The sequence below is a fragment of the Polyergus mexicanus genome, unplaced genomic scaffold (assembly GCF_030449975.1).
Source record: "Polyergus mexicanus isolate NDT 795.1 unplaced genomic scaffold, iyPolMexi1.0 SCAF_60, whole genome shotgun sequence".
Lineage (NCBI taxonomy): Eukaryota > Metazoa > Arthropoda > Insecta > Hymenoptera > Formicidae > Polyergus > Polyergus mexicanus.
The window spans coordinates 13,850-37,513 of NW_027223380.1; the positions used below are offsets into that span (position 1 = coordinate 13,850).

Consider the following 23,664-nt stretch of genomic DNA (forward strand, 5'->3'; position numbering starts at 1 on the left):
ACGAGCCAAGGGCACCGACGACAAGGGCCGTCACTATGACGCGATATTCCCGCCGCTGGAGTTTTTTGGCCAAGGATGAATACTTGGCAACTTTCCTCCTCCTAGCTTCATCAAAAGATTCCCAGCGGTTTTCAAAGGGAATCATCACGTCGCAGATAACGACATACTAGGAGCGCTTGTGCCTGATCACAAAATCAAGTCGTAGCCCCCCAAGTTCGCCCTCGATGCCCTCGACCCGCTGGTTTATCCGCTTCTCCCCCGATATACGACAAGCCTTCCAGAGGTGGTGCACACGACGTCATGTCTCCACTGAATGGCGGCGGAGTGTACCCCACAATAACCGATGACATGGGGAAGGATTTTGGCTGCCGCACCGCAACGCCGACACCTCCAGTCTGCCTCCTCCCAACGGCATGCACCGTTGAGAGGGAGGACGTCCAATCTGGCACGATGGATAAAACGCCAGTCGGCGAAGCGAGTGAAGCTGCCGCCGCGAACATAATGACTGCTCACACCCGCCCGCGATGACACCTCGAACACCTTCCCCTGGTCAGGCTTACGCAACAGCGTACCCGCGTAAAAAGCCGCCACCGCTGAGCGCAGACGAGTAACCACTTGGTTATGAACATCAGGTGGCACTTTAACCGTGTCGCCTCCGGGACGACGACACCTGACAATGAGCCTCTCGGTCGCCTCACACCATTCCCACCGAAGGCACAATCTCTCGGACTATCTCCGCGCGGCATTCCGAGCCATCGACCACAGGGAGCGCTCCTCGGCCCTCCCCGGCCAATTCAGCCCTCAGGAAATTTTTCATTTAAATATCTCGTAACAATTCTGCTAAAATGAGGTGGTGCTCCATCTTGTTGAAACCACATTTGTGTTTTGATGTTTAACGGCAGATCTTCAAGAAGTTCGGGCAAGTGTTCTTGTAATAAATGCAAGTATCGTTCAGTATTTAAATGATCTTCAATAATGATGGGCCCTATTAGACGATTACTGATTATACCGCACCGGATATTCACTGAAAATCGATTTTGAAAATGTGTTTGAGTAATAGCATGAGAATTTTCTTCTTGTGGTGACCAAACGTGTGAGTTTCTATTATTTGTAATGCCATCTCTCGTAAAAGTAGCTTCGTCGATAAATAAAATTTTTATATATATTTGCCGATTTCTTAAAAGTCAGTGACAAAAATTGACGCGAGCAGGATAATCATTTGGTTGAAGAACTTGAACATTCATAAAATGAAATGGTATAAATCATAATCACGCAGTATTTTCCAAATTGTCGTTTTAGAGACGTTAGTTTGCGCCGAAAGTATTTTGATACTAATAGTAAGAGTTCTGTTCACCGTTGCTAGTATCGCATCCTCGACTTGACGATGTCGCCTTAAAAATCAAAATTTTTATTTGGGATCTTACCAGTAAATTTAATGCTTCGGTGGACATTGCTAAAAACTCTTCGATCTGGTACTCTGCGATTAGGAAACCGTCGGTGATATTCTGTTATTACTGCACATGCGTTACCATTACAGAAACCATAAATAAAATGAATATCGGCATATTCTTCATTGGAAAATGTACTCATGATTGGTAGGTAAGAGAAATTTCTAAGCTATGTTTATGCGATGTTTTCACTTAAAACGACAGTCAATTTATTAATATTATCTTGTGTGGCAAGTGTGAAAAACAATGAATTATGTCGAGTATGAAGTTCGTTGTCTTCCGCACATGCCATACATACAATATTTTTTGTAATGCCTGTTATTTCCGCGCTATTAGTGCGGTAAGGTAAGTCATAAAGGTGCTTTTCTCGCATTAGTGTGAGAAATAACTACTTTTGCATTTTTTCACTATGACTTCGAAACAAGCGACTTTAGGGCATATGTGTATTAAGATTTTTTGACTTAAAATGACATAAAGAATACAGTTTCAGTGTGGATATCACGTTGTGGGACACTCTGTATATATGTATACAAATATTGCATAATATGTCAGTGTGGACAGATAAGTTGCGAATATGAAGACAAAAGGCGTGCGCAACATGTATAACGTTCCATTATCTATTATAATAATGAAAAAAGATTTTCATTATACTTACAGATTATCATAAAGAAGATTACCGATACAAATTTTATTACTAAATTAATAACATATTAGTAATGATTCATCATGAAAGTAAATTCAATATTTGATATTTTATCACTCATCATTATTTCACAATCAGTATTAGCTAGTAAAGAAAATATTATAAAAATTTCTCAAGTGGACTCCTGGATATCAACAGAAAATTTTACGATGATGATCAAGAAATCGTTTCTTTATTCCACATGTTGTAATATCTTTTTAAGTGGTTGGTCTTTGTGGAAAGATTATACATATATTTTATTTCAAAGAAATAATAAATAAATTATAAAATAATTCTTTTTTTTCTTTCAGAATCGATTCACGATGTAGAAATGTTATTTCATCAATTTATAAATATTTATCCATACGAATATCTGCTACGTCAAAAAATGTACGACTGTCAAAGCTATTTTTTGCTCGGACCGACGGATAATGAAATAGAGAAAAACATGCAAAAGTAAAACAAAACGATATACAAACTTAAGTCTACCTAACCTGAATTATTTTTTGAACAATGTGTGATAATAATAATATAAATATAATAATAAAATAACATAATTAAATTATTGTTTAAAAGATATACAGGGTGTAAGAGAATCAGCAGTTTTTTAAGGAAACAACGCATTTTCGTGAAAAATGTTTTATGCAAAAGTTATAGAGCTCTAAGTGGCGTATTATATAATAATATTTATATGATCTTGAATAGCACCAACAAGTTCATATAAAAATCACTTTGAATTTTTTAAATGGAACCCCCATTTCATATTCTTGTAGCTTATCTCGAGAGCTTTCCAAAATACTATAATAAAGTATTTTTTCATTAAGTATTTCTTGAGTTATTTTATATTTTAATCTGACATTTTGATATAAAAAATTAAATATCTCGTAGAATATTTAGTTTTCGATAATCTTACCGTAATACTTTTATGTACAAAATAATGAGACAAATCAATTAATATAAAAAAATAATTGTTTTTAAAAAAATTTTTACAATGTATTTTTTTAAACAATTATTTGTTTTTTTGAACTAATTGATTTGTCTCATTATTCTGTACATAAAAGTATTACGGTAAGATTATCGAAAACTGAATATTTTACGAAATATTTTATTTTTTATATTAAAATATGTCAGATTAAAATATAAAATAACTCAAAAAGTACTTAATAAAAAAATATTTTATTGTAATGTTTTGGAAAGCTCGCGAGGTAAGCTACGAGAATATATAATGAAAAATAAGCAGTTCCATTTAAAAAATACAAAGTGATTTTTATATGACCTTGACGGTGCTATTCAAGGTCATACTAATATTATTATGTATGTTATGAAAATGCGTTATTTCCTCAAAAAACTACTGATACGGGCGTTCTGTTACATCCTGTATATTTAATCAAATTCATTCTATTTATTATTCTCTGAGAGATTCATAGAAATATATATATTCTTTTAATAGAATACCCTCGTCCATTGCAACGACAGAAATTCTCATTATTGTCAATGGTGAACTGAAGAATAATTCAAAACTTTTCAATGTTTCCTCATATGGAAATGCTAATGCAAATATCGTGTCAAGATCCGGAATCTGGACCTTGTCAAAAAACTACTTGGAACCTAGAGTTTTTCTAAATGTGAACAGGTTATTTTTTATAATTTATTCTGTTTACTTATTCTTTATATGTATATACGTTAATATTTTTAGTTATTGCATATATATTCATACATGTATATATAGACAATAGTAAAAATGTTACCGAATAAGCAGAATACCAAATAGTTGCCTAATATTCGTTGCAACTCTAATATAAACATATATATAAATAGCTCAGGACTTTTCGTCTCAGTTTTTGATAAGGAATAATGCTTAGTGGGCGGTCATATGTATATACAGGGTGTCCTAGACCATCCGTACACCCCTTTCCTTTCAAAAACTAAGCATTTTAGAGAACAACGTTTTGAACAAAAATTGTATGGTTTTGAGGGGAACATAAGATGGTGTCATTGATTTGACCTTGGATGGCATCGTTAAGGTCAAGTCAAGGACACCTTAAATTTCTTAAATGGAACTCTCTATTTTTTATTACATATTCTTATAGCTTATGTCGAGAGCTTTCCAAAACACTATAATAAAGTATTTTTTCATTAAGTACTTTTTGAGTTATTTTATATTTAAATCTGACATATTTTGATATAAAAAATAAAATATTTCGTAAAATATTCAGTTTTCGATAATTTTACTGTAATACTTCTATGTACAGAATAATAAGACAAATTAATTAGTGCCAAAAAAACAAATAATTGTTTAAAAAAATACATTGTAAATAATTTTCTTAAAAACAATTTTTTTTTATACTAATTGATTTGTCTCGTTATTCTGTACATATAAGTATTACGGTAAGATTATCGAAAACTGAATATTTTACGAAATATTTTATTTTTTATATCAAAATATGTCAGATTAAAATATAAAATAACTCAAAAAGTACTTAATAAAAAAATACTTTATTATAATGTTTTGGAAAGCTCTCGATGTCAGCTACAAGAATACTAAATAAAAAATGGGGGTATCTATTTAAGATTTTAAAGTTGACCTTCACATGACCTTCAAATGATTTTCCAAGGTCTAATCATTGTCACCATCTTATGGCCCCCTTGAAGCCACACAACTTTTGTTTGAAATATTTTTCTCTTCCGGGCTTGGTTTTTGAGATATTCGACTGGATGGATTAAAATGGGCCACCCAGTATATACACTATATACAGGATGTCCCCAATTTAAATGTCAAAACTTTAGGAGCGTGTAGAGGACCGATAAACTAAGACAAAAAATCCTCTAGAGATTTGCTCGTTTTTGCTTCGTTTTGAAGAAAATCGCAAAAAATGAAACAGATAATTTTCATCAAAAAACTTAAAACAACATTAAAATTATCAGATTTAACAAAAAGTATTATAAAATAAAAATTGTAGAACATGAAATTAAGAAAAGAGAGTGAGTTAAAATTTTCCTGAGGTAAAATTAAATTAGCAAAAAAATTTTGCGTTTTTGCGTATTTATTTACAATCCTCTAGTTTTATCTCAGGAGGATTTTAACTCACTCTCTTTTCTTAATTCCATGTTCTACAATTTTTATTTTATAATACTTTTTGATAAATCTAATAATTTTAGTGTTATTTTAAGTTTTTTGATAAAAATTATTAGTTTCATTTTTTGCAATTTTCTTCAAAACGAAGCAAAAACGAGCAAATCTCTAAAGGACTTTTTGTCTTAGTTTATCGGTCCCCTACATGCTCCTAAAGTTTTAACATTTAAATTGGGGACACCCTGTATATACATATATATAGGATGTCCCAAAGCACCCTTGACAACGCTCGTGAGCAGGTAGAGCACAGTAAACTGAACAGAAAAGTCCTATACCATTTTTTTCTATAACGCTTAATAAAAGAGTTATTATTGAGTAAAGTCTGGTCAATCAGCGCCGATTTTTAGCCGGATGTACATCAATGAACCGCCCGTTTGTTAGTATGCGTCGCCGTAGCGACAAAGCGCTCACACACACTAGGCTAAAGGTTGACGCTAATTGGCCAGACTTTACTCAATAATAACTCTTTTATTAAGCGTTATAGAAAAAAATGTTGCAGGACTTTTCTGTTCAGTTTACTGTGCTTTAATTGCTCACTAGCGTTGTCAAGGATGCTTTGGGACATCCTGTATGTATGTTATTAAAATAATATATAGTAAAAAAAGAATGATATAATCTCTAAAAATTTATCTTTTTAAAAAAAATGTAAAAAACGGGCGTCAATTACGGGCGTCAATTACACGCGCTAGTTGTGAAAAACTGTTATATGTATTTACAAAACAATATTGCTATAATTTAATCTGCACAAAATAATATTATTATAAATTATTAAAAATAAAAACTTATATATTTTAAAATATTTTAACAAAAAAAGTTGTACAAATATATTTTACAAAAATAATGATATAAAGAATTGCGCTAACTGAAAAAAATTTTGTTATAAAATTTCTTTATTTTATTATTTTCAATATTAAGAAAAATTATATTTAATAAATCGCAATATAATTAAAGTATAGAACGTATAGCTAAAATAGAATCATTTTGTAATTAACTAAATGCACAATATACACATCTAACGCGTGGGATATATTTATTGAAAAAAAAAATTTCTTAAAAACTCTAAGTCGCATCAAACAAACTTACACTAAAGCAAAGTATAAAAACTTGGCGTGGCTGAGTTGCATTAAAACATATTGTCCCTCCCCCCACAGATTTATTTATTTTACATAATAAAAGTATTATTATATTAAATATTTACATTTTATATAAAATTTTATTAAGTTTCATATAAAAAGTATGTATCAAAAAATATATATATAATGATTTACGAATCTATTAAAATTTCAATTATATACATTATCTATATATATATTATCATCCACACACATTACTTTAAAAAAGATATATATATATATATATATATATATATATATATATATATATATATTTGTAGCAAGCACTTGGCAATATCTGTTAGAACAGACCTGGCTGACTGGGTATATATATATATATATATATCTTTTTTAAAGTAATATACAGAGTGTAACAGAGCGCCCGTATCAGGCGTTTTTTTTTTAAACGGCTTGTCGTAGCAAGTTGGAGAAAAAATTGTTATAGTAAAAGCTATAGTAAAGAATCAAATGGCAAGAATCAAATGACACTTGTGTTTTCCGGAAAAGCGGAGAAATTGGAAAAATGGATATGAAATTTATTTTTTTAAATGGGAAGAGGGGTTAAGTGAGGTATCATTGGATAGAACCTTTAAAAAGAAACAACTTTTGTAGGAAAAATTTTTTAATTCGTCCAATCAATTACAAGGAAAAGCAAATAATTAATTTTTTTTCATAATGCTCGAATTGCTTTCCATTGTCGTCGAAACATAATCATTATAACTTATGTTACAATGTTTACTTTTCCTTGTTCAAGAACAATTTATTCTTATTAGGTTTATGTTATTGTAAACATTACATTAAATTTTTCTTTATTTCAGAGTAAGATTCTGTATAGTGTGGAATAAAATTTGAAATTTTTCTTAAGTGGAAAGTGAAACCTTTCGTGTTGATTTGTTTTACATTTATTTTCATTAATTTTCATTATGTTGTTCAGCAATGAAGAAGCTTTGGATATGTTGATAGTGTTAGGAGAAAGTCAAAGGTGTTTTAGAGACTGGCAGCACGTTTGTACGCTGAAAAATATCCAGATAGGCTGCATCATTCTTACAACGTATTTAAACGTTTGGCAAATCGTGTAAGTAGTATATGAAAGTATACGTTCTAACTCAAACCTTTTTTAGCCAAAAAAAATGAAAAAAAACACCCAAAATATAAAAAAAAAATATGAAAGATCACCCGAAAACTGAAAAATTATTTAAATTTTATAGATAAATATAAAAGACGTGGTGGATTCTAAAACTAAAAAATTCTCAAAATCACAAATTCGCAAAAAAAACCACAACCATTCAAATACAATAAATTTGATAAATTTTTAGCGTTCTACAGACTTAGCCTTTCGGGCTTAGCGTCTTACATAGGACTAAGCGTCCTATGGACTAACCCTTTTGGGCATCTTTCTGGCGCGTCTGAAAGTCTAAGCGACGAACCACTAGGATCATATGTTACTCAGTAATTAGTCATCTTTAACTGTCATCTTCTATTAAACATGGCTCAGGGAGATAACACATGTCTAGTAATCTTGAGAATGTTGGTTCGAATCCAAGCATTCCAAGATTTTATTTATCAACAGCGGCCGGCTTGATAAATAATATAGCATGTAAAAAAACTGAGTGGTGTGTATGTATGTGTGTCTTGGCGCCAGGAATAAGAATAGGAATAGGAGCTATGTATATTCTCTATGCAAAAATGGGTTAGAGAAAGAAGATTATATACCTCAGAGGCCTCCTTCCTAAAAAGAAAAAAAAACTACGAGGGCAGCTTATAACGACTGTAATTTGATACTGAGATTACCAAAACCTCTGTAAGGAAAATCACATGACAGTACGTACTCAAAATAAAAAAAAACCCAGCGCTGGCGAGCACATACCGTCAGGTGATTTTCCTCACCGAGGTTTTTGCACTCTTCGGCAATGTCCTAGCAGGTCACTGGCACAATGTTAATTCACTTGTAAACCTGCTTAAGATGTTTTTTTTCATTCTTTTTCGTGTAAGTCAATCATTACGCTCACATTTTTTTAAGTTCAAGTCCTCTCCTTCAAAAGTAAATTTTAACTACATGTGCCTGGTATTCTCATAACCAAAAGAGGATGTTTCTATATTATTATTTTGTAACGGGGTCACTTTTCGCGAGTGCGTGGATAAACTCGGTCGGGATCAGGGCTCGTGAAAAGGTGAGACACACGAAAGATTTAGATATTGTCTTTATTTGCCTCTTTCGGCAATGGTCGATTTACAATAGTGAGCGCGCGGCGGCTGATGTAACGCGCTAGATATAATGCGCGTAGATTATTCGGCGCGCGATGTTCGATATATCGAACCGCTTACAATATTCGTAAAGCCGTGTTTATTTTGACGGTACGTGAAACGCGCAAGAAATTGGGCGCGGTCGGTCGGCGCGTGTACGGCAATGCCGTGTTTATTTTGACGGCGCGCGAGACGCGCAAGAAATTGGGCGCGGTCGGTCGGCGCGTATACGGCAAGGCCGTGTTTATTTTGACGGCGCGCGGAATAGAATGAAATATTAGGCGGCAGGTATTTCGGCGCGATAATTATAATTCGCTAGTATTAACGTGGTCGCGGGATTAATCGCGTGTTCCCAGTGGTCGGGGAATGCGAGCGGAGATCGAGTACCCTCGACCGGGCGGAGAACTCTCCGTCCCTGCTTCCGTTCGCGGAGTTGAGGATAGCGTGGCGGAGTCGAGAAAACTCGACGGGGCAGCGAACTCGCAAACCCGCGGTCCGGCTAGCTGGAGTGGTCGAGTGATAGACCGTAGTCGAGGAGAGCGGCGAACACTCCGCTCTCGTTGAGTCGGTCGGATTTGTGTCAGGAGTTCGGAGACTGCACGGAAGCCGAGAATGCTCGGCGGAGGCTGCGAACACGTCAACCTCACGTTCCGTCGTTGCTACGATTTTCAGGATCGGTTCTGGTATCTCGGAGCGTACTGCTCGAGCGGATTCAGGAACCGTTCTGGTCCCGAGATGCCGAAACGCTGTCTTCTTATACCCGAGCGTCTATCGATAATTGCGTCGTTCGCCCCCGGGTGGGGATAACGACGCGTTGTTTTCGGCGGGTAAATTACGGTAAACGCGTCGCTTCCCCTGGGCGAGACGACGCGGAGTTTCGGCGGGTGACGCTCGGGATCTTCCGGCAGCGCTCGGCTATGCTCGGTCTTCGGCGTAACGGCGGCCGTATAACGGCCGCATGGTTGTTTATCACAACCGCGGTGTTTGAGATATTAAAAAAGGGCGCTAGGCGCCTCTGCCACTGCCCGGCTGGTGTTCGCCGGGCGGCAGACTTTCGGCTACGTGCCGGGTAACGATGGGGGGGTGCATCGTTACAATTTTAATATAACTTTATTATCGTATGGCAATAATGCTATTTTATTTGTTTTAACAGTGTAAAGTTTCAACTCTTTTGATGTAATATTGTATACAGTTTCAGTTGTGTTTTTACCTTCAAACAAACATTTTTTGTACATATCAAATTTCATTTTTTTATATTTGGTTTTTTAATTCTTTTACATACCTTTTTCTCTTTTATTTTTGTTATAAACTTATTGGTATTTTTATAAAACTTTGTTTCAGTTTCATCGTATCTAAAAGCATATATTTTAGACCTTAATCAAACCCATTCTCTTAAAGGTATTCCAAGATATTCATCTTTAAATAAACCGATTACATTTTTATTTATTTGTGGCATCCAATCGATTTTATCAAAATATTGTTTTTTATATCCATGTAAAGATCGTTAGTTTCCACATAAATAATAAAAAAATCAGTATCAGTTCCTAACAATTTAGCTTTATCACCATAATTCTTCTTTAAAAAAATATAATAAAACTCATATATCAACTTTGATAATTCTAAAACAATTAATGAACCCATCATATATAGATTTATTTAATGTTATTTCTTTCTTTTTCCGATACACAAGCACTTTATCATCATCTATTTTTGTCTATCTTCATAATTTTTACACTTTGCAAAATTTTTATATGAATAAAACAAGTCCACTTGACATCTGTTTTTCACGTTTTCCATTTGCTTTCCATATACCAAATTATCCATGAGTTTAAAAAAATCCTTTTCAAAATCATTTTTAACTTCTTGTCTAAGTTTTGTATTTAAATCAATGTAGGGCTTCAGCTTTTCGTCGAATGCTTCACATTCAAGAACCAAAGGTTTGTCTAAATAATGTTACTTTTTTTATATTTTTTAAAAATTATTCCTTTATTAAGATATTCTTGCAACATTCTATAATCAATTAAATAATTATTCTTTGATTTTAACGTGCACATAAGTTTAGTGCTAGTTGGTATTTTACCAACTTTGTTAAATACTATAGGTATTTTACCTATTCCTTTAGATATCAGTTCTTTTTGATATTCGGATAATTCACCATAGGTACATAATGTTCAGGTAACATTGGATAATTTTTAAATTTATCATGCAATTCCAATGGGATATCCAAATCAACGAGAAATGTATAATAATATTCTCCATCATAGAGTAAGTTCTTAATTGTCTCAAGAGTGAAATCATTTACATATTAAAATTCTTCTATAGGAAGGGGTTAGGTACTAAGCGCATATCCGTATAAATTATTAGCATCTAAATATAAAATATAGCTAACATGTTTTTACTGTTATATACAGGGTGTCCCATTTTAAAGGACCTACTCAAATATCTCAAAAACACTGCGTTAAATCGAAAAATGTTTCCAACAAAAGTTGTGTGGCTTCAAGGGGGCCATAAGATGGTGACAATAATTTGACCTTGGAAAATCATTTGAAAGTCATGTGAAGGTCAACTTTAAAATCTTAAAGGGAAATCCCCATTTTTTATTTAGTATTCTTGTAGCTGATATCGTGAGCTTTCCAAAACTATAATAAAGTATTCTTTTATTAAGTATTTTTTGTTATTTTATATTTTAATCTGACATATTTTGATATAAAAAATAAACACACGAACTGGATAAAATAGAAAAAATCCAATATAAATTAAGAAAAACATTCGAAATGCAAAAAATTTAAATATTAAAAAAAGTATAGAAGAAAATTTAGAAGAAAAAAATAAACCAATAACTTCTAGACTGGATGAAGCAAATAAAGAAATTAACATATTGATTAATAAACTAGACTCAATTCAGGTCAAGCTCTTGAGTCCAAAATCAGCGTCTCAAAGACTAAGTCCAAAGGACGCCACAGATGTACAACCTCATCAAGATACTAAACTTGAAGAAATATTAAAAATTCTTAAAGATTATACAGAGACTGACGATAGCGATGAAGTATTTGAAGAGATCTTCGAGCATCCTTTGGACGCGGACATAGTACCATTTATAAGTTCGAGCCACTCACTTAAAAAATCATCTTTTCCAGTGTCACCAAGTATTAAAGAAGAAGGGGGTCCTTTATGGAATAAATATAAAAACCATCTTTATGATAAAAAGTTTGGATTCTGGCGTGACAGAGACAATGATGATAGGTTAATGATAGGGAATAAAACTGTAAGAATAATACAAAATGATAATCTTGTTTCTTATGATGATAATCATATAAAAATAGTAACTCACTTACTAATCCTTTAATAAAATTACTAACAGAAAGAAAGTACCATATAATTTCAAAGATATTTATAGTGAAGATGTTATAAAAATGTATAAGAATATAATTAATAAAACTAATGCAATTTATAAAGATAATGATCCTAGCAAAGGACCAGCTTCAAATAAATATACAAAATGGGAATATATTTTGAGATATTTATGGGAAGAAATGAGTGAGTCAAAAATTAGAAAAGGAAGTAAAAAGGGGTGATTTTATTAATAAATAACTTTCAAATAAACTAACCGGAAAGGTTCCAGAAATGCATTTACTGGCATATAATGCTTGTGGATCTTTAACGAATGTTGAGAAGAGATTAAAAAAAGGATGGAAAGGAATAAATCCTTTAGATGAACATTGCAAACAACACGATCTTTTTGATTACACAAACCCAAATGTAGATTATAGTAAAATAAAAAAAAGCAGATAAAACTTTACAAGAAGCAGCGTGAATGAGAGTATTGTCATCAGATGGAAAAATTTTGGGTATGGGTTGTTACAAATGCCATGAAATTAAAAACAAGATTAGAAATGGGATACATGAGTGAAAAAGATTTGTTATCATTATTAAAAAGGGCATTGGAAATATATAAAAAAATCCACAATTAGCTAAGAACATTTTAAAATATTATGAAGATCAAAATTATCCAGCTAAAACAGTTGGATTGATGTCAAGCAAGACTAAGTGTATTGAAAACTTAGGGGGTTTTCCTTGGTTAGCAACTTTCTCAATGATTTTCGCTGGCTTATATTATCTTATGAGTTCGGGTATAGATATATATAGAACAGTTAAAGAGAACAAATTTCTGGATGAAACATTAAAATAACAAATCAGAAATAATATGTCATCCGAAGGATGCGACGAAAGACTAACCTATACAAGTAAAATTCAGGCAGATAAAATGATGCTATTAATTCAGGTCAAGCCCTTTGTACATTACAATTTCGATGTCCCCTATGAAAAAATTTTCAACACACCAAAATATCAATCATCACTCTTTAAATATCGTTATTACCCAGATAGCCAAGAATGTTAAAATCACGTTTTGCCAAAGCTTTGCAACAAGGTATGCTTTAATTTTGACAACAATTGTCTAGCAAACATTTGTCTTGTTTTGGTTTATCAAAAAGTTTGAAACAAATTGACGGCAAAATTTTTTGTCTCACGACACTGTAAATAATAGAAAAAGCTCGTAAATTTTACGCAAAGAAGAACACGTATGATGCTATTCACGGTGTAACACAAACTTTACATCAATTAGTAGCAAATTTTGTTATACACGCTATAATAGCAAATTACGACAAGAACAGAGCAAACCTTATTGTACACAATATGATAACATATTTACGAAAAGAACAGAACAAAGTATACTCTGGCACAACGAGATGCAAAACTCACGCAAATAACAGAGCAAACCTTGCCATGCATGGCATGACAGCAAATTTACAACTTTACTTTATTACAAACTTTACAAAAATATAGTATTCAGCCGATAGTTCGCTTGTTCATCGTTACGCGACGCGCTATATGCATCCATCTCGTATTTGATTTTTAGTCATGAGAAGTATATAAAACTTGCAAAAAGCAACTAACAGAAGATTAAAAATATAATTATTTCTATCAGTTCAATTACTGATACAATCCCAAACATAGGGAATTAAGATATTGGACTGATTGTCTCTCTTAGATCGGGCAGATAAATGTCTAAAAAAGTTTAAATCATCCGTTTATTGTTTACTTAAAATGCAAATATATATATATATATACTGAGTAGCCCATTTCAATCCATCCAGTCGAATATCTCAAAAACCAAGCCCGGAAGAGAAAAATGTTTTAGACAAAAGTTGTTTGGTTTCGAGGGGGCCATAAGATGGTACCATTGGTTTGACTTTGAAGAGTCATTTGAAGGTCACGTGAAGGTCAACTTTAAAATTTTAAATGGAAATTTTTTATTTAGTATTCTTGTAGCTTGCCTCGAGAGCTTTCCAAAACATTATAATAAAGTATTTTTTTATTCAGTACTTTTTGAGTTATTTTATATTTTAATCTGACATCTTTTGATATAAAAAATTAAATATCTCATAAAATAGTTAGTTTTTGATAATCTTATCGTAATACTTTTATGTACAGAATAATGAGACAAATCAATTAGTGCAAAAAAAACAAGTAATTGTTTAAAAAAATACATCGTAAATAATTGTTTTCAGTTTCTGAATCATCCAATACAGAGAATGATCACAAATTTGCTATCATGCCGTACACGGCAAGGTTTGCCCTATTCTTGTCACAAATTTGCTGTCATCCCGTGTACGGCAAGGTTTGCTCTATTCTTGCCATAAATTTATTATCATGCCGTACACGGCAAGGTTTGCCCTATTCTTGCCACAAATTTGCTATCATCCCGTGCACAGCAAGGTTTGTCCTGTTCTTGTCACAAATTTGCTGTCATCCCGTGCATAGCAAGGTTTGTCCTGTTCTTGCCACAAATTTACTGTCATGCCGTGCACGGCAAGATTTGCTCTATTATTTGCGTAAAATGTGCATCACACTATTGCGACAAGCCGTGCCAGCAAAAGCTAAGCTTTTTCCGGACACACCTTGTTACAATTTTGCTGTAAAGGCATGCACGGGTTTGCTGCAAACTTTGCGCAAAGTTTGCATCATTTTGCTTGCTGGGTAAATGGTGTTCAACCTATTCTCTTATCAAAAATAAAAATTGAAGAAAGCTTAATTTTATGATACAGGTAAAAAAATTAAATTGAATTCAGAACATGTTAAAAAAACAAATACTGATTATTATGGACTATTTCCATCATTATCTATTAGAAATGCAAATAAAGAATTTAGACAAATGGAAAATAATAAAGGTGCAGAACTCAGGCTATCTAAAAAAGAAGTTGAAAGTTTAGTATTAAAAGCTTTATCAGACGATGATATAAAACAATATGTAAAAAAACTTAAAATACTTAATTTTAGAAACGTCTATTTAAGAGGATGCCGGAGCGACGGCCGAACTCCGACGGGTTAGCGCCCTCATCTAAGCGTAACTAAAATTATCGATAATACCGACCGAAATTAGCTCTTGCAGACCAGTGCGATGACGCGACGCGCGATATCCAATGAGAGCTTTATCTTTTCGGAAAAGCAGAGCTCTCATTTACTACCAGTTCTAAGTACCTTGTAACGAAAATTAGAAAATCGCAATAAATCTGACCTTATAGATTGCCATTCATTAGTTGAAGCTATTTAGCAAGGTTTAAATAAAAAGTAACTTATTAATTTGATTAATACATATGTTATTTAATTTTAAATAAGGATTTAATTGAAAAATATTATTTTATTTTAAACTATTGATTCAAAAGTATTAATTTCAATAAAACAAACAATGTCGCTTAATTTACTATATTTGATTTTAGATTTCTTACAATATTTGAAACAAAAGAATTAATAATAGCAGCATGTTTACATCCAAAATTTAAGTTAAACTGGTTAACCGGAGAAAAAAGAAAACGTGCTGAAAATTAGTTGGAGGATTTATTGGGAATCCGATCAACTGAAAATTCTCCAAAAGCTGGAAAATCTGACGATCACGATGATTTTTTCATTTTTGAGCAAAAAACGGTGCAAAATGAATCTGAACAAGAAGAATTGCAACGGTTTTTAAAATCAAATAATTGTAATATAGAAATGTTAAACGACTATCCAAAACTTAAAAAACTTTTTATTAAATATAATACAGCTCTACCAAGCAGTGCATCTGTAGAAAGAATGTTTAGCATCGGTGGCTCTGTATTAACACCACAAAGAGGGCATTTAAATGATGATACTATGGAGCAACAAATTTTATTAAAAATTAATAAAGAATTTCGATAAAATTTAATCATTTATTTTGTAATAAACCTTGAATGAAATCTTGCTTACAATTTTTTAAAAGTTTTTCTTATGCAAAATAATTTATTAGTTTGTATTGTAAAAAAGTAACGGAAATTGTAACGACTCGTCACTTTTTAGTAACTGTAACGGTAACGAGTTACTTTTTTAAATTGGTAACGAGTAACGGTAACGAGTTACTTTTTGGAAAAAATAACGGTAACGGTAACGAGTTACTTTTATAAAGTAACTTTCCCAACCCTGTATCTTTCCAAGAGGAATAATATTTGGCCATGTGTATGTGTGTGTGTGCATGTATTGTTATATATATATGTGTGCCTTTTATGTATATATATATATATATATATATATAAATACACATACATACATACATAGATACATACATACATACATACAATAGCACAATATATATATATGTATTATAATATATAATAACGGTTATATTGCTAATCTTACATAACTATTAAATCGCATCCGGTTCAAAATATTGTAAAGCAACCAGCACACGTAAATCGCCTCTGGGATATTTTTTACAATAACCAGCACACGTAAATCGCCTCTGGGATATTTTTTACAATAACCAGCACACGTAAATCGCCTCTGGGATATTTTTTACAATACCCAGCACACGTAAATCGCCTCTGGGATATTTTTTACAATAACCAGTACACGTAAATCGCCTCTGGGATATTTTTTACAATAACCAGCACACGTAAATCGCCTCTGGGATATTTTTTACAATACCCAGCACACGTAAATCGCCTCTGGGATATATTTTTAACCAGAACGCTCATGCAAACCGCATCTGGTATGAAATATTTACAACCAATTCACGAAAAGATCGCTTCTGGGATCAAATATTTCGGCAATATTTAGAGCGCACATGCAAACCGCATCTGGTATGAAATATTTACAACCAGTTCACGAAAAGATCGCTTCTGGGATCAAATATTTCGGCAATATTTAGAGCGCACATGCAAACCGCATCTGGTATGAAATATTTACAACCAGTTCACGAAAAGATCGCATATAGATAATATATAACACACATAGTATGCTCGGATCAGAAAGAGACGGACAGAGAAGAATGGGCAAAGAGAAAGAGGATATGAGTGTAAGTGAGCAAGTGTCTATACAAGTGCCAAAAGTAAGAAAAAAAAGGAAATAGTTGGATCTTTCTCCGTAGCAATACTTTATGCTCACTAATATTTAGCGACTGATGTGAATTATTAATCGATATATCGTTATACAGCCATTCCCTCGCTTACTCACTCCTATTCTCTCTCTCTCTCTCTCTCTCTCTCTCTCTCTCTCTCTCTCTCTCTCTCTCTTTCTTTTTTTTGCCCATGACTATCTATTTCTTTATAACAAAAATACTATATGAGTACTAAATACTATGTGCATCATATACATATAATGTGTATGTTCATGTATTGTAGTAATTCTAAATTCTATTTAAAGATTAATTTTATGTTACAATTTTTTTATACAAAGGTCTTTATGTTGTTTTCTATTTAGGAATTGCTTTAAAGATATAATCAAAAAATAAAAAAAAAACTTGAAATATTACATTTTTATATAATATTACATTATCATATTTATATTTTTGTGTAAACTGCACGGAAAAAGAATTCAATTATATCTAGCGACATATTAGTATATAGTATACATTAAAACAATTCCTTCTAGAATTATGGTATATAAATATACTAACCTTTTGACCCTTATTCTTTTTAAAGAAAGTCTGCGGGCAAAGCGAGGCAAGCGTTTCTCATTACATTTTCGCCCTATTATATGAACACACTATGACTACACAAACACAACACTCGTTTTTTAAATTCGACGCGTTATAACGCGTTATAACGGTTGAGCACACTTTTGCGGTTATCTCTCGTTACGCGTATGTACACAACACGCGCGACTGAGACTAAGACTGAGTACTGCCGTGCACTGATATTATCGCATGTGCCTGGCTGTGTGCGTGTGAATAGTACAGTCGCCTTATTCCCCGATACGTACATACATACTTAGATACATGCATGCTACAAATATCGCGTAATAATAAAAACAAATGCGCATCTTTATAAACGAATATTCTGTAACCGAATAAAAAGTCATTTTCATATTGATTAAAATTAATTCGATACATAAAAACATTAATTATTAATATTTTACGACGTGTCATTTTAATCACAATAATGTAATTAATGCATTTAAATTATTTTCGGATATATAAAATGCGAAATACAGACATTTGATTTTCTATAGTAACATGACATATATATATACAGGGTGTCCGGCGTCAACCGCATCACCGGTCATGTGCAGGTAGAGCAGGTGAAACCGAGAAGAAAAGTCCTGTACCAATTTTTTATATAATACTTAATAAAAGAGTTATTATTGAGTAAAGTCTGGCCAATCAGCGCCGATCTTTAGCCGGGCGCATGTCGGTGAACCGCGCGCTTGATAGCGTTTGCCGCTGCACACTTCACAGCGCGCGGCTCACTGACGTGCGCCCCGCTAAAGGTCGGCGCTGATTGGCCAGACTTTACTCAATAATAACTCTTTTATTAAGTGTTATAGAAAAAAAAGGTAAAGGACTTTTCTTCTCGATTTCATCTGCTCTACCTGCACACGACCGGTGATGCGATTGACGCCGGACACCCTGTATATATATATAAATTTTATAATAATTTATATATATTAATCTAACGTGAAAGATTATAGATAAAGGGAGCCTCACGAGCGAGACTTCGGAACTCTTCGATATTTGTCGTCTCGCTTGCTCCTTCATTCTTTCTCGCTATTGCTTTTGTCGACTCTCCAGCATCGCGCGGGGATCTTTCCTTATATAAACATCTTATAAAATAAAAACTGAAACTTTCATATTGTATTTTATTAGTATAAAAATAATTATAATGGATTAATGAGATTTTTGCGATTAAAATAACACCAAATATGACATAAATCGGATAATTTTAAATGAAATAAGTAATAAGTAATCATAATTTTAATAACATAATTGATTAAAAATAATCCGATTTATGTCATGTTTCGTGTCATTTTAATCGCAAGAATCTCATTAATCCATTATAATTATTTTTATACAGATGAAATGGAAAATACAAGTTTCACTTTTTATATAGAAGATGTTTATATTTTGTAGATAAGGAAAGATCCCCGACGCTGAAGAGTCGACAAAAGCGAGAGCGAGAAAGAATGAAGGAGTAAGTGAGATGACAAACATGAAAGAGTTCCGAAGCCTCGCTCGCGTGACTCCTTTTATCTGTAATCTTTCACGTATATATGTCATCTTACTATAGAAAATAAAACTTTTGTATTTCGCATTTTATATATCTGAAAATAATTGTAATGGATTAATTACATTTTTGCGATTAAAATGACACCAAATACGATATAAATCCGATTATTTTAAATGAAATAAGTAATCATAATTTTAATAACATAACTGATTAAAAATTATTCGATTTATGTCATGTTTAGTATTATTTTAATCGCAAGAATCTCATTAATCTATTAAAATTATTTTGATATCGATAAAATACGAAAAACAGAAATTTTACGAACGATATGTAACCCGAGATATTATAGATAAAGAGAGCCTCGCGAACGAGACTTCGGAACTGTTTGATGTTTGTCATCTCGCTTGCTCCTCGTTCTTTATTGTATTCTTTCATCCCCATTATTATATTCTTTTATTTCTTCGACTTTTATTCTTTCTATATTCTCGTCTTCCTACATAATAATACATTAATTTATTCGTCTTTATTTTATACAACATAAATGAGATATTGTGTATGTCATAAATAGAAAAAGTATTTAATTATGTGCATTTTTATATGTACATGTGTTGTATTTAACTATAATTAAATAGAAAAAGAAAATAACTTGTGTATCTTATTTATGATGTATCAAATAAACATAAATAAATAAATTTATTTATTTTCATGTAGGGACACGAGAATAGAAAGAATAAAAATTAAGCAAATAAAAGAATATAATAATGGCAATAAAAGAATACAATATACAATAATGAACGAGCAGAGAGAGAGAGAGAGAGAGAGAGAGAGAGAGAGAAGCGCGAGTGAACGCGTAAGTGAATATGCGAGGAGCATGAAGCTAAGCGATACGTAGTACATAGCGAGCGAGCGATTAGAAAGAGACAGAGCGTATGATCGAGAGAAAAAAGATACTGCAATAATGTTAGTGCGTACATGTATATTACTCTACACGCATGAAAGAGACAAAGGTAGTACGATTATGTCTGTCCTTGTCGTGTAAGATTACAGCTCCGTCTATCGCGACATCACGCAACTAATCTACTGCTCTGTTTTACTCTTGAGCCTCCATCTCGCACACCCACATATGCACGAAAATTTTATTTTGCAAAATCTTTTTTATAAAGCTTCTAAACTCACTTCTCTAAGTTCACTTATACTCTTTGATGAAATGCCGAGTGCGGAGTTTACTGATTAGGCACGTGTAGATTACAAATTTGTTATATTAAGTAAATGTTGACGCAGAAGCCGATAACAAAACTGTAATTTTCTCATTTTTTTTAACTTTTCATATGAAATGTTAAACTCCGCACTCCGTTATTATGTGTACCTTAACCGTTTGAGTGCGGCGAAGCGCTATCGCGCTTCACCGCTCAATTGTGGTTTTTAATAATATAAGAATTAAAATAAAATACAGTGGTAAGCAGTAATGCAGTAGAGCCGTGGATTGTGGTACGGTAGAAAAAATGAGCCAATGTAAAAAGATAGATAACGTTTTGACTTTAATTTTTTTGTTTTCCAAAAAAAATTACTACGCATTTCATTCCGCACTTTTAGCATATATATAAGAAAATTCTTCAGCACTCAAACGGTTAATTGTGGAAAAGGATTTGTTGATATCTATAATCAACAAAAAGATTTTGCAAAATAAAGAATATTCGCGTTCTGTCGGTAATCCGGCATCCTCTTAAATTTAAATGAATTATCTAAGAAAATTAGAAAAAATGAGTGTGATATTGTTAATCTTTTTTTTCATTGGATTTGCTATTTCAAAAGTAAAAATCAGATACATTATTTTGATTCTGTGGGAGGAGATGCGCCTATAGAATTGAAATATTATTTCAGGGAAAATAGATTCATTATGAATACAAAAAAGTACAAAAGAAAGGTGATCCAGCTATTTGTGGTTACTTATGTATAATAGTCCTTTATTTGTTGGGAGTTAAAAGAATAAAATGGGAATATATAATAAAACAATCGGAATAGGTGAAATTAAGGATGTTTTATACTATAAGCGTCCTTCGGACTTTGCATCTGAAAGTAAATGACATTGATATATTGCCTAAAGTGTAAGACAAAAACAAAATTAACGAGCATAAAAAAAATAAAAATGGTAAATGGAGGTAGATAGCAAATTGTGACAAATGTGATTCAAAGAAATCACAGTATATAAAAGCTTCAAAATGCAAAAAAAATAAATCTTATGAATAGTTCATGTCAAGCTCTTTTGTTTGAAAAATATCAAGATAAAATTGTGAAATTACAAGTATATTGTTGCGTCCGCGAATCGAAATCGATATTACTCGAATACGCGCGACACAACCGCCACTCGCGTACCGCGACGTAAATAAAGAATACTTATTAAAAAGAACAAGAGGAACTTTAACAGCTTAGAACAAAGCACAGAACAGTTAGTCTCGTAATCCGTCAATCCGTCCGCTTGGAATCATCACCGACGCGAGACTCCAAGATGGCCGATCTCTCTCCGCCGTTGTTTAACAGCAATCCTTAGCAACGTGTTTGGAGTTTAGAGTTGGACCGTGGAGGGAGAAGGAAACTTCATCCAAAAGACCTTGATGGGGACGGTTAAAAGGGCAACCTGGGACAAAAAAGGGGATAATTGAGCCAGGTGGACTGGTTTGGAGGATATGGTGGAATTGATCGAGGTCCACTATATCTGGACCGACGCGATACTCCTCGTCTGTAAGAGGCACGCAGTAAGGAAGAAACTGGCTTAAAAAGCATCAGTACCAGTTTCGTTTAGCCTGTTTTTTGTAGAACTCTGATTCTCCTTCGGTATCGAAAGATCCCTGTTCGGGATCTTCTGGTTCCTCTTTGAGGTCCGGTAATTCTTCCACGAAGTCCTGGAGGGCTTTCTCAAAATCGTACGATGCTCCTGGAGGATCGGACAATTCGAGGTGTGAAGAGGAGAGGGGAGTGGGAATTCTCGATATATATATATAATAGTAAGAAAGAGGAAAAAAAATAAAAAAATGAACATGGAGGAAATTATTATAGAAATAGGGAGAGAAGATTTTCTTCTAGGCCTGGCAGCCAAGTATGAATGTCAATCATGATATTACATCAGGATCCTGGCTAATCACACTTAGACACCCGCGAAAGGATTGGTTAAGACTAACTGTAAATATGAATGCCAATCTCGACAGTATTCAAGATCCTGACTAATCAAACTTACGGACTCGCCAAGGAGAAAGAATTGCTTAAGTCTAGCAATAAGCATGAATGCCAATCTTGATAGTGTTCAAGATCCTGGCTAATCAAACTTACGGACTCGCAAAGGAAGATAATTGCTTGAGTCTAGCAATAAGCATGAATGCCAATCTTGATAGTGTTCAAGATCCTAGCTAATCAAACTTACGGACTTGCAAAATGGAGAGAAGGTTCAAAGGAAAGGAGATATAAAATATTTAATGACCAGAATTTAATTTAATAATAATATTAATAAATATGTGTGCTTGTATTATACAATATTAATCGAAGATTCGAATTTAATAGCAAACTTCCTTTTGAGAGGAAGGGAAAAATAATGTAGAAGAGAGGTAGAAACAATAGAAAGAGAAAAAAATAAAATAAAATAAAATAAAATTCTTTAGTAGACTCACTACTTGTTATGTGCGAGTGAGTCTCGATTGCGCACATTACCGATCGGACACGACAATATTTCCCAATCGGACACAGACCCAATCGGACACAGGCTCGGTCGGACACAGTCCGGATCGAATACAGGCTCGATCGGACACAGACCCAATCGGACACTGTAGGCTAATTTCGTATCTACTAATATCTAGTGATCGCTATGGAGGTAGGAACGGAGAGTGACTCGTGAGGTTCTTTATCAATAAAGTTGATAGTTTTTATAATATAACATTCTGTATATATTTTCGTTAGATGTTACATGCGATAGTATTGGCGCGAAAAATAATTAATCGGAACGTATCGCTGTTGGCCTCCCCGTTTCCGCGTTTGCGTTGCCTGATCTCGACACCCTGTTGAGCACCCTTGAGTCTGGGTCCCCTGTGTACCCGTAGCTGGGAGCTCCTCAGTTTGTGTCTCCACTGATCGGTATGCAGGGGGAGTCCCAGTAGGCAACCACCACGGAATCCGCCCGTCGGGTGAAGGCTCTCTTGGCTGAGGCGTCTTGGGTCGCCCGTGACTCTCGTCGGACGACGAAAGGATTATGGGCGAAGCCGGTCGTCGTTCTGTTGTTTCTCCAGTCGTTGGCGAAGGCTCCAATTTAGCTTCTCCCTTGCTCCGCTGCCTCGTTACTCCTGCGTCGATCCTCCCTGGATGGGAACTGCGGCGTTGCGTCGGGAGTCGTTGTAGATGAGTGTCGGAGATGATGCGCACCCTCCTCGGCTTTTGTGGTGGTGCGTCAGGTAGCGTAGATGATGTACCCGAATCGGAGCGTTTGACGCTATGCGATGGCGAGACGGCGCCTGAGCTGTGGCGCTTGGCGTCCGGTGCAGGCGAG

General features: G+C 33.6%; 1 protein-coding gene across 1 annotated transcript in view; it reads left to right on the forward strand.

Annotated features, from left to right (window-relative positions):
- The first annotated feature begins 2,174 nt into the window (after positions 1-2,174).
- The window catches only part of LOC138943930 (uncharacterized), a 50,497-nt gene continuing 29,007 nt past the window's right edge, over positions 2,175-23,664 (forward strand). Inside the window, exons 1-3 of the mRNA XM_070314835.1 lie at positions 2,175-2,355; positions 2,442-2,586; positions 3,581-3,763. Coding sequence (XP_070170936.1) covers positions 2,175-2,355; positions 2,442-2,586; positions 3,581-3,763 — 509 coding nt within the window. The remainder of the gene's footprint in view (positions 2,356-2,441; positions 2,587-3,580; positions 3,764-23,664) is intronic.